Below are 12,065 nucleotides of genomic sequence, written 5' to 3'. Positions count from 1 at the left end.
GAACAAAGATATGCAAAAAGTACACCAAATTTTCTACTCTGTTCAACCTTCAATATCTCTTTGGCATACCTATTGCACCCTAGGGTGCGTTTGCTAGTAACATTGGATTCCCACCACCCCTTGCTAGAAGAATTCAATATCTCTTTGGCATACCTATTGCACCCTAGGATGCGTTTGCTAGTAATATTGGATTCCCACCACCCCTTACTAGAAGAAGTGTACCATACTATTTAAACGGTCTTTCACGTGTATAGCTTTCTATCTTTGATCCTCAAAAGGATGTCGTTCCTTTGAGATATGGAACACCTTCGGTGTAACAAAATAATGTTAGGGGCAGCAAGATAAGAAGGGGGTCTTAGGGTTTTAGAAATACGTTGATTGCTAAAACCTGGGCAAACTCTTGCACGCCTTCATTTTGGCTCTCCTGCGCATCATGTTCGGCACCCTTCACATAGTATGTACATTTTCAGGGATGTTTTTCCCTTCTATCCTTTTCCTTTAGCTCTGTACTTGGTTTCTTTTGTCGCTGTGATAATCTTTTATTGTTTTGTTTTGTTTTTGTTGATACTCTCGTTCTTTGTCTTTGCGTGGAAGTTAAACCTGGAGTAATGTACATCTAAACTCTTTAGATTCGTGAGCTAATCCGCTACTTGAGAATCATTTTGCAGTAAGTTTGTATGAATCTACTCAGTAGACCATCCTCTGTCAGCAGTCCATCGCAACTCTTTGGTTTTACAACCCTTGCCTTTTTGTTTTAGTGTTTGGAATTTAACTTCCAACTTAGAAATGAAATGAAATGATTATAATCATGTCCGTGGGTCTGAGCTTATCAAGGAGGCTAGGTTTCATTTTGCTAATGTGGAGAATGAAATTCTTCTAAATGTTCTATCGTGGTCCTTTGTAGAGATTTTAGATTGTCTGCATTCAGTGTCGTCTCCGGATGCGAGTTCTATTGTTTTGCCAGAGTTCTGATTTGGAGACCGAATCCACTGTCTAGATGGAGGAGTTTTCCACTATAAGAGCAAGACGACTTTCACATTACTTGTTTATAATGTTTGAATGCTGCATCCTGTAGGTTTGGTTCCAATAATTAGTCTCAATCGATATGCAGACATGGTCTAGCCCTCAACATGACAGTTTTATATGTCAATTGTTAGTATATCTTCAGGCAAGGCAGAAAATCTTGACAACTTGAGACAAGCTTGCAGCTTTGAAATTTGCTGTGGATTATTCCAACAGGGTTCATCATACATGCTCATCAGATGCAGCTTACCTGCCTTTATTTACCATGAATTGTTAAACCTTTTAGCATTCATTTACATGTTATTTTCATTTTCATTGAACGTGCCACAATTCTGTGAGTTCTTGCACCATCTGGTTTTACTCATTTGTGAGATTGCGGATAAGAAGATACTGAAGATTTAGAAAAAAATAGTTTATTGTAATTGGGGGTTGAATTTGATGTCCCCAAATTATAATTACCTAAGTTTTGTCCTAGGTCACAGCTTTTATTGGAAACAAAGGAGAGTTAGAGATACCTTTCACTTAAATTGAGTCCCTGCAAACAAGTTGGGGATCATTTATATTCATAATTCATAAAATAGATCTCTTTAATTAGAAATAAGCATGTGCTAGAAGTATAGATCTAATCGCAAGATTGCTTAAATCAGTTTAAGAGAGCTCGACCATTGGAAAGGTAGGGTGACTTGATACGTTGCCCTAGAGATCCTCTACCTAGACCCATAGAACCAAGAGGGGATATTCCACCTCTCTTGGTTTCATGTGGCCTGTGCCATCCATATGAGTGAAGTATCTAGTGAGATGTTCTATTAACTGTTCTCCTCAATCTTCTCACTTCTATCCTATGTCCTATGATTGAACATTCTTAATTCATTCAGTTGCCATGACAGATAGCACAAGGAGCATTCACAATAGTGTGCACTGGAATTTCGTTCTTTATAGGCTCAAAGGCCCCTTTGTAACCATTTGGCCCTATGGAACTCTCCCATCTTACCATGAGGTGGTGCACCCTGAAGATGACCTGATCACCATTCTCTGAGTAAGTGTAGGTTTCTTTACCATGGCTGATTGCAGTAGTCACAGTATAAATATGCATACCATCTTATATCCTAATTACATGTTTCTTTTGTCAAATGATTCATAGATCCCCCTGAATCAGCAATATATATTTTTTGCCATGTCAAAGAATCACATATATCAATGCATGTTGATTCAGAGGTATGCAGGTGTACATAGAATTATTCCATTATGTATGAAAATCCATACTGCAATCAATACATATTTTGTAGTTGTAAGTACTATCCCTTCCCTTGTGATTCCATGATTGGTTGTCATTGAATGAATATGGGTCTTACCATGAGGTGGTGTAAGTAGAAGATGACCCCATCACCATTCTGTACTTGTAAGTCCCAGTTTCTGTACAATGGCTGATTGCAGTAGTCACAGTATAACTATGTATAATATCTAATATTCTAATCACGTGTTTACTATGTCAAACGATTCATAGAACCCCCCCTTGATCTCCCTTTTTGAATTCTTCTTCCAATGGAACCTTCTCCCCTCTATAACTAACAATATGAAAGAGAAGTCACACTTCTTCCTCATGTCTATAAAGAGTCACAACCCTTTCACAATTACCACCTTTTGAAACAAGACAAACTTTCATAATTTCTTCTTTTCGAAAGGGTCACAGCCTTTCTTCTAATTTCTTTCTTCTTTCGTTAATCATCTCTTGACTTATATCCTCCATTCTTACTTCTCCATAAATATGGCATGCTTTTTGAATTAGCTACTATGGCATTTTCTTATTGCCTGATAATTCAAACTAGATCTTCTTTTTCTATTATTACCTTAGTTCTGCATCTGATTTTGACCCCTATATTAGAATTCTTATTTTACGTGTATTAATTTTTGCCATTCTGTTCTGGATTTGCGCTAACTTGAGAATGCCTTTTTCCTTGTATTCGTCTTCCATTCAATATCCTTTTGTACTTGCATATTTTGAGGAGAGAAAGAGGCATCCGTTTTACAATGTATTGTCTCCTCATTGCTGTCTTATTGATCAGATCTACACTTCTCATTCTTTATAAAAAAGTTCCCCCTTTCAAATGAAGTTGTCTTATCCCTTTCTTACCTCACATTTGAAAGAGTCACAACTTCTCCTTTCATGCCCCTTGACCATTCATTAACTTAATTAAATTTTAGTTATTTTCTTCTTTTCTTTTTTAATTTTATGAACATGTATTATTAAATCTTATTTCGAACTGGGAAAATTACACTGAAATTTTGTATGCAGTTTAACTACCACTTATTACAAGAATTGTCAGAATGCATCACAACAGTTATAAATGTAGTGTTTCATTTATCAGTTAAGTGTAGGGTTTGAAGCAAACTTGGTGTTAATTGGTGGAAATGGAATTCTTTTATTTACTTTCCCACTTGACAGTTAGATGTGGATGTATAAAACTCCATGTTTTATTTGTGGAAACTGGAAACATGGGAGTTTTATACTATAAGTCTATATTTTTGATATGATTTAACTTTGGAATCTGAAGTTTGGTGTCTATTTGCATCATACATTAGATGTTTTAAGCTTCCACATTGTCTGTTCTTGTCATCCACTTTTGGAAGTATATTTGATTTTTCTTTCTTATTTGCTTTCTGGGCCAAATCTTGGTTAAGCAGGAAAAATATGGATAACATTTATAAAAATGGAACTTAAGGCCTCTCCAAGTTGTATCCCATTGATTCCCTCTATTTATGAGCCTATTTGCTGGGGCTATGTGGATTTGAACATGGGTTATGCTCCTATGAGCGATCCTCTTACACACACACACCTTGGCAAACTCTGATCTGTTGGTTGAAGTAGCAAGCACTTAAAACTTCATTTAGTCAGTTTGTTTAATTAAACACAGACCCTTTGATATTGTTTGGCATTCCTGAATAAATCGAAAAGATAATTCATGATAAATTGCCAAGGTGTAAATTGGGGCATAATTGCAGTAAGTGTCACCGGCCTCATGCCAAGGTTATCCTCATTACATGTTATCTTTTGGAGAGCATCTATGCAAATATCCACTAGCTGGTTGAGGCTAGTGTAATATGTGCTGCCTCATAGACCACTTAGTCCCCTGCTTGTAGTTAAATTCATCTCATTGTGTTTTAATCAGCACAACCCACAGCTAGTGAAATGGTTAATTCCTGAAATCACTTCCAGAAAATTCTTGAATCTTGATGAATTAGGAAGGTGTTAGGTCAATTGTTGTTGCAATGATTGTTTTAAACAAGAGCCCGATGAGTCTAATGACATTTTTTGTTTTGTAGTTTTTTTTAATTAAAAAATCTACCGTTCATGTGCTATAACATCTCTTGAAAGAATTGTATGACATATCTGTTTGTGTGAACCAAGAATTCAATTTCTCTATTCTTGGGCAACTATGTGACTAACCAATTTACTCCACAGATTGATTTTGGGAAAATAGAATGGAGGATGTCACTATCATGATGCTTGGGAGCTTTTTGATTATTTCTCACAAGCTATTGACACCTTTCTTCTTTAAGACTTCTTTTCCTTTGAATCATTGAACCACTGTTCCGCTAACTCCAATTTCCTTCTCTATTTTGAACATATGTGGAAAATCTCTTATTGTTAATTCAAAACCAAACATACAATGGTAAAACATTTAAACATTCAAATCAGATTTAAAAAAATAAAATCATGAAGATGATTGCAAGTTTGGAATAAGGTGTCGTGCTTCTGTATAATATGCAAGGTTTTTATGTTGTCTAAACTATTTATTAGACTTTTAACTCTGAAGTGGGTTAGCCTATATACTATAGTGGCTATAACCGAAGGCAATACCTGGACTAAACACATCTGGGTGCACTTATTCCAAGAATGGATCTGGGTTCTTGGAAGTCTATGGCACAGGCAGGGTACATTTTAGGTGTTCTAGGTTCATTCTGGTCATGTCTAAATGCCTGTGACATACTGTGTCATTGGGGGTGTACAAAAAATACATGGGAGGCAACCCTAAAAAACACCCCTGGTTCATTTGACTTAGTTTCAGCTTTTGGGTGCCTTGTTACTGTAGGCACTGAGATGGTTTGATTAATGTTTTCTTAGAAGTTCAGAAACAGAGGAGAGTAGGCAAACCTTGTGCTAGAAACACATTCTTTCTAAATGTAATGTAATAGAATTTCCTAGAGTTATGTAGTACTAGATTCATTGGTTTTCTTTTGTATATTACTATTTTGTACACACATTCACAACTTTTAAGTTTTTTATGATGCATTTTTTAAGCGATTCTTGTCTTTTTTCTGTAGACGTGCCAATCAATTGACAGCAGAGCTGCCATACCAGGCTATTGATAAAGACTCAAGTAAAACCTTTATAAAAGTTTTATCTCTCAAAGGAAAAGACAGAGTTCTGTGCATAGAGACTGTTAAGATGCTGGTCCTGTTTGAAACCCCAGCGGGGTTTGCTCTATTTAAAGTACTTGACGAAGGGAAGCTTGGTCGAGTAGAGGTACGCCTTTTTTGGTTCATATTGCATTACCGTCCAGGTCATGGGCATTCATTGTATTCTTAGAAAAGTCCATTTGTCATCCACATTTGCATCATGGTAATTCATTATATTATGATCTTTCAGTGAAATGAGATCATTCTTGAATTCTTGTTTCTGGGTTCGATTGTGTAACAATTTTTTACCATCAACGTTTTGGATCATACTACACGGTCCATCATTAGGATGCAAGAGAACCAAGGAAACCAAAAAGGTTCTCTTGCATCCTGATGATGGATCTCATGTAGTATGATCTGAAACGTTGATGGCAAAAAAGTGTTACACAATCGAATCCAGAAACAAGAATTCATTATCATTGATTGTGGAAATCTGATATCACTTATTTAGACGATTCTTTTTGAATTTGGTAGTTCTTGATGTCTATGGCTCTTTTGAGTCATGATATTATTTATATATTGTATGCTTTATTAACTTCCTATTTGTTGGCACAGGACTTATGGAAGGAATTTCAGACAACAGAGTCTGCTCGGAAGGTCAGCTGTTTTCACCATTTAAGTTATTTGGGTTTCATTAAGAAGGGAAAAAACATTTGACGGTGATGCCATCTTACTAAGCTGATTGGTGATTCCATGATTATGATTTTTTTCCTATGCTTCCCCAAGATTCTATAATAGGGACCACAGGGAATAGGAACATGTTTTTGGAATGGGCTTTTTAAAGGGATTTTTTTGAGAGATAGCAGGGTACGGTTTTTAAAAACTTGTGAAAGATTTAAATATAAATAAATTTCAAATATTCATTTGATAACATTGACCAGGCCTTCATTGTAGACCTTTTGGAACCTTTGTGAGCATAGGAAATTCAATAAGAGTTATGCTCTTACACACACAGTATGAATTGATAAAGATGTGCCTGACTGACGTGTAAATTCAAGTTAGGGTTTTATTATTGAATCTTTCCTGAAGCCTTCAAGATAGTATGTTCTATTTTCAAACTCATTAACAAAGAGGAATGGTTAAGTAAAAACATAGCTGGTATTCCATTTTGATCTCAGTTGGGATACTGATAAATGGGATTGTTCTATGAGTTGTCATGTTTGCTTTTCATTTAATTTATGTTTGTTAAACAAAAGCCCATTTCGTATCTTCAGCAAGCGAAGTCTGATGGAGCCTAGCCTCATTGGTCTCAAATTTTCTGAGTGTAAATGTTTTTGTCAGATAGGCATAGAAACCTAATAAATTAGCCTTTATCTTAAATACATCCTACCTAAAGGCTAAAAGATACTCAAGAGATATCAAACTTGAGGTGCCTATATAACCATTTTCACAAATTCAATATAGGTGATTCAAGACCAATATTTCTTGGCATCTCTTAGGTAGCCTATATAACCATTTTCACAGTTTCAATATAGGTGATTCAAGACCAATATTTCTTGGCATCTCTTAGATAGATCTAAGATGTTTATGTGATGTCTAAGCTAAGCTAGTTTAAGTTTCATGGAAATTAATGTAGTTGCCTTTTGATATTATAATTTGGTCTAGGTTGTCAAGCTGAAGGCCTTTAGCAAATTTGAGAATACAGCAGAAGCTTTAACTGCTGCTACATTACTAGTTGATAGTAAACCCAGCAAGGGGCTTCGCTCATTTCTTCGTCATGAATGTGAGGGGGAAATATTAGCAGTAGCAGATTCAAAGCTTGGAAATGCAATAAAGGAGAAATTGGTAAATTCCTCGACTTTGAATTTGAATTCTTGTACTATCATTGAAAAAAGTATTATTTCTCTGACTAATTTTGTGAATGGGGCATTCATCATAATGCCTCATCCTAGGAATGATGACACTAATGACTTTTTTGTGCTTGATTTAGAAAATTGAATGTGTCCACAATAATGGCATTATGGAGCTAATGCGGGGTCTCCGTTCCCAGTTGAGTGAACTTATAACTGGTCTCGGTGTACAAGACTTGGCACCAATGAGCTTGGGTCTGTCTCATAGCTTGTCCAGATTTAAGCTAAAATTCAGCCCTGATAAGGTAATTTCTTGTTTAAATAATTTATCAGAACATGCTTGTTGTCTTAGTTTAAAAAAATTTCCTTTATATCAAATAAAATTTCTTTTCGATAATTTTATTGTACATACAGTAATTGAATCCATCTAGCATATTATATGGTAGTTGAGTTTTTTATTACTTCTCCATCTTTTAATTCTTATATGTTTAAACACATTCCAACCAGTTGGATTGTGGCACAATGTCTTCCAATACTTAATGTTATTTTTTCTCTGATTTTGATAAATTATGATATCCTGTTCCCCAGGTTGATACAATGATCATTCAGGCAATAGGTCTATTGGATGATCTTGACAAAGAACTGAACACATATGCGATGAGGGTACGGGAGTGGTATGGATGGCATTTTCCAGAACTAGCAAAAATTGTGCAAGATAATATACACTATGCAAAAGCAGTAAAGCTTATGGGTAGTCGCACAAATGCTGCCGATCTTGATTTTTCTGAGGTAGCTTCTTTATTTATTGAAATGGTGCATTTATTGTAACCTTATAATTTTTGAGGTATGTTGTTGAGGGCATCTTTATTTTCTGTTGTGTCATTGCAGATACTACCAGAGGAAGTTGAATCAGAGTTAAAAGAGGCAGCAGTAATCTCCATGGGAACAGAAGTTAGCGAGCATGACATGATTAACATTAAAGCACTTTGTGACCAAGTCATTGCTCTCTCCGAGTATAGAGGGCAACTTTTTGATTATTTACGGAGTCGAATGAATGCCATTGCCCCTAATTTGACAGTTCTTGTAGGGGAACTTGTTGGTGCGCGTCTTATTTCTCATGCAGGGAGCTTGTTGAATCTTGCAAAGCAACCTGGAAGCACAGTCCAAATTCTTGGAGCTGAGAAGGTTCTGGTTTTACATTTTTGGGTGTCTGTTTATAAATGGATAGTGTTGCTTTTTTGCAAGTTGTTTGGTCTTCTTACAATTGTATTTTGTTCTTTAATTTTGATGGAAATATTTGGAAAAGTAGAGATGTTTTAATCCACAGTTTGTTTTGTGCACAGGCTCTATTTAGAGCTTTGAAAACCAAGAATCAGACACCAAAATATGGACTCATATTCCACGCTTCACTCATAGGACAAGCAGCACCAAAATTGAAAGGGAAAATTTCAAGATCTTTAGCAGCAAAAGCTGCCCTTGCAATTCGTATTGATGCTCTTGGAGAAAGTCAGGATGCATCTCAAGGTTTTGAAAGCCGAGCAAAAGTAGGTTCTGTACTTTGGTGGCTATTTATTGTTGCAGCAATTAAGTTGCTTTAGTATGTTTGCATATATATAACGTATACATTTTTGTGCTTATATTTAGTCTTTTTGCTAAGGAGTTATTATATATTACTGCAATGGCTCCACAACACATACTTGAGGGTCACTGAAAATATTTGAATCCTCTTGTTTTTGTCCTAGCTTGAGGCTAGATTAAGACAACTTGAAGGAAGAGCTTTGGGACGACTTGCTGGATCTACAAAGGGCAAGCCAAAGATAGAGCCCTACGATAAAGATCGAAAGAGGGACTCACATGGCCTTTTAACAGCTGCAAAGGTATTGATTTTATTTGAAGAGGATCTTTAGTTCTCAAATGACTTTGTATATTTGTAGTAAATAGTAAATTCCCTGTTCCCCTAAATTGAACTGTTTTAAAGTACTTAAATATGTGTTTAATTGTAAGTGTAATTTTTTTAATGAATCACTTTATCTAAATTTCAATAAAGCTGGACTTTTTGATCATGATTTAAATTGTTTTTCTTGAAGTCGATGCTAGTTTATAGTGAAGTGGATACAATGATACTTGATAGTAAATTGATTACTAGAATTAGATTGTTAGTTATAGGCTCAATTTGTTTTTTGCAGACATACAATCCAGCTGCAGATTCAACTATTGGACACAAACAAGCATCAGATAAGAAGAAAAATTATGAAAAGCTTGTGGAAACGGATCAAAGTGCCAGACAACATGACCGGGCTGATAAAAAAAGAAAACACAAAGAGTTGCATGTTGAAGAAGCGGCTGTTGAGCCTGAAAAGAAAAAGAAGAAGGGAGAGAGCAAAAAGAATGAGATCCCAGAGGAAGCAATTCCACATCATGAAGAGGAGCCTGAGAAGAAGAAGAAGAAGAAGAAAAGAGAAGAAGCAATTTCACAGCAAGAAGATGACATGGTAGTAGAGCCTGATGAAAAGAAAAAGAAGAAAACAGAAGATGGAGAGGACAATGATGGTCAGGAGCATGCAGGAGAATCCGAGAAGAAGAAAAAGAAGAAAAAGGATGTGAATGAAGACAAAGAAGCAAAAGTATTGACTGATGAAATACCAAAGAAGAAGAAGAAAAAGGACAAAAACAAAATTTGAAGTTTCAGCATGGCATACTTGTATTTGATTTGTGCCGATTAATTGAGAAATTAAGTTATACTTTTGACATCACATTATGGAGACTACTCTGACGGCAAGTTCCTTTTCTCTTGTCATCTATTTTCTGAGTAGAATCCACAAATGCAAATTTTGGGCCTTTTTACAAAATTTCTTCTTTTGTATTTCCAATATACATTCTCTAAAAATTTCTGTATTTTTTATGCTCGTTTTAGTCTCTCATATTTATATTTACACTAAAATTGATTTCTTTTTACTTTATAGACCACATTTGTTGTGATAAAACCTTGACTTGAAATCCTGTGTAGTCATTTGTTATTGTTCTACCACTTTATGCGGTGGTTAATGCTTCAACTTGGGGCCATCTAAAACTTCATACTGTTTGATAACATTGTTCTGGGGAACAACTTAAATATATATTATTTTTTATCCTAAGAACTAAAATCAGTTTTTACCAGTTTTCTTCAGGCGTTACTGGGGATTTTCTTATTGTGGATTTGTTATTGTTCTTGATTGTAAAACCTTGATCCAATAAGACGTGGAATGTGCAAGCAATATCCTTCAGAACCTTAATTAATTTTTTTTTTGGAATGTGGAAGTTTCTTCTCGAAGTCTCTTAACATAGCTGGAATTTTTGTAATATGCATTTTAAAAGATTGTTTCGAGAATAAGTTCACTTACGAATATGTTGCTGAGAAGACATTTCTTAGAGACCTTTTGATATGCATTGAATTTTTGGTCATGAAATTCAATGCCCTATCTACTGTGAAATCCAAGTTGGATCAAAAAAGGATTGAAGTTTTTCTAGTTTATTTGTTCCCTGTAATGCTAACCTTGTCGAGGAGAGTATTATTTGGTTCATGCAACCATGGGAGAAGGTTTGTTGAGAAACTTTCATGTGTGGAAGCTCCTTGTAATCAACATGACAATGAGAGGAGCTTCTATATGGAGTTCAACAAAATAACTTCTGTTTGGATTGATAAAGGTAATCAATTCATATCATAAGATTATTATTTAAGATGTGGAAAGGAGTTTCTTTGGTTACAATGTCATGGTGGCATTCCATAAGAAATGGAAACATGATGTTCAAAGATTTATCAGAGAGCTTATGTAGGTATGCTGGAATATTTTCCGTTTTATAAGGGTTTTGAATGAAAACTATACTTAATTTGTTATATTGTGAATTTGTGGTAGAGATAACATGCAGAACCAAATATATAATGTTTTTGGCTGTTTCATCATCTGCTGTAAATGTTACACCATAGTTTAGAATCTTAAATTTATGACCTCCGTAGTGTTCTGAACCTGATGGAGCAAGTACAAAGGGTAAATAGTTTAGAGAGTTCCATTTAATAATGGGACCATCTTTTAATGGTAAGTTGAATTTTGGATCTAAAAAAATGGTGCCCTGCTCCAAAAAAACAGCAAAAATTGCGAATAACATGAACAATGTGATATGCAAACACTCAAAATGATGTAAAATATACAAAATAAGTTGTTTTTTTTCATACAAACAAAATATGGGAAGATAATAGGAGGTTTGTTGAGAAACTTTCATGTGTGGAAGGTCCTTGTAATCAGCATGACAATGAGAGGAGCTTCTATATGGAGTTCAACAAAATAACTTATGTTTGGATTGATAAAGGTAATCAATTCATATCATAAGATTATTATTTAAGATGGGGAAAGGAGTTTCTTTGGTTACAATGTCATGGTGGAATTCCATAAGAAATGGAAACATGATGTTCAAAGATTTATAAGAGAGCTTATGTAGGTATGCTGGAATATTTTCCGTTTTATAAGGGTTTTGAATGAAAACTATACTTAATTTGTAATATAGTGAATTTGTGGTAGAGAGAACATGCGAAACCAAATATATAATGTTTTTGGCTGTTTCATCATCTGCTGTAAATGTTACACTATAGTTCAGAATCTTAAATTTACGACCTCCATTGTGTTCTGAACCTGATGGAGCAAGTACAAAGGGTAAATAGTTTAGAGAGTTCCATTTAATAATGGGACCATCTTTTAATGGAAATTTGAATTTTGGATCTAAAAAAATGGTGCCCTGCTCCAAAAAAACAGCAAAAATTGC

At 35.0% G+C, this 12,065-nt stretch overlaps 1 protein-coding gene across 1 annotated transcript; it reads left to right on the top strand.

The window, feature by feature from the left end:
- The first annotated feature begins 301 nt into the window (after positions 1 to 301).
- LOC149578567 (putative nucleolar protein 5-2) lies at positions 302 to 10,173 on the top strand. Its single transcript, XM_089829903.1, has 10 exons — positions 302 to 454; positions 5,347 to 5,548; positions 6,037 to 6,078; positions 7,087 to 7,266; positions 7,412 to 7,576; positions 7,860 to 8,060; positions 8,160 to 8,456; positions 8,615 to 8,815; positions 9,014 to 9,148; positions 9,458 to 10,173. Exons 2-10 carry the CDS (start codon positions 5,471 to 5,473, stop codon positions 9,950 to 9,952), a joined length of 1,794 nt encoding a protein of 597 aa, XP_089686029.1. The 5' UTR covers positions 302 to 454; positions 5,347 to 5,470; the 3' UTR covers positions 9,953 to 10,173.
- The last annotated feature ends 1,892 nt before the right edge of the window (positions 10,174 to 12,065 follow it).

The sequence above is a fragment of the Cupressus sempervirens genome, chromosome 1 (assembly GCF_028749045.1).
Source record: "Cupressus sempervirens isolate cs-2001-9-10 chromosome 1, ASM2874904v1, whole genome shotgun sequence".
Classification (NCBI taxonomy): domain Eukaryota; kingdom Viridiplantae; phylum Streptophyta; class Pinopsida; order Cupressales; family Cupressaceae; genus Cupressus; species Cupressus sempervirens.
This window is presented reverse-complemented; position numbering and strand designations above follow the sequence as displayed.

Excerpts from the sequence above, each read along its gene's own strand:
- LOC149578567 (XM_089829903.1), top strand. The coding sequence starts at position 5,471 with ATGCTGGTCCTGTTTGAAACCCCAGCGGGGTTTGCTCTATTTAAAGTA. Across the intron at positions 5,549-6,036 it reads GGAAGCTTGGTCGAGTAGAG|GACTTATGGAAGGAATTTCA; the intron begins GTACGCCTTTTT and ends TTGTTGGCACAG. Across the intron at positions 8,061-8,159 it reads CCGATCTTGATTTTTCTGAG|ATACTACCAGAGGAAGTTGA; the intron begins GTAGCTTCTTTA and ends GTGTCATTGCAG.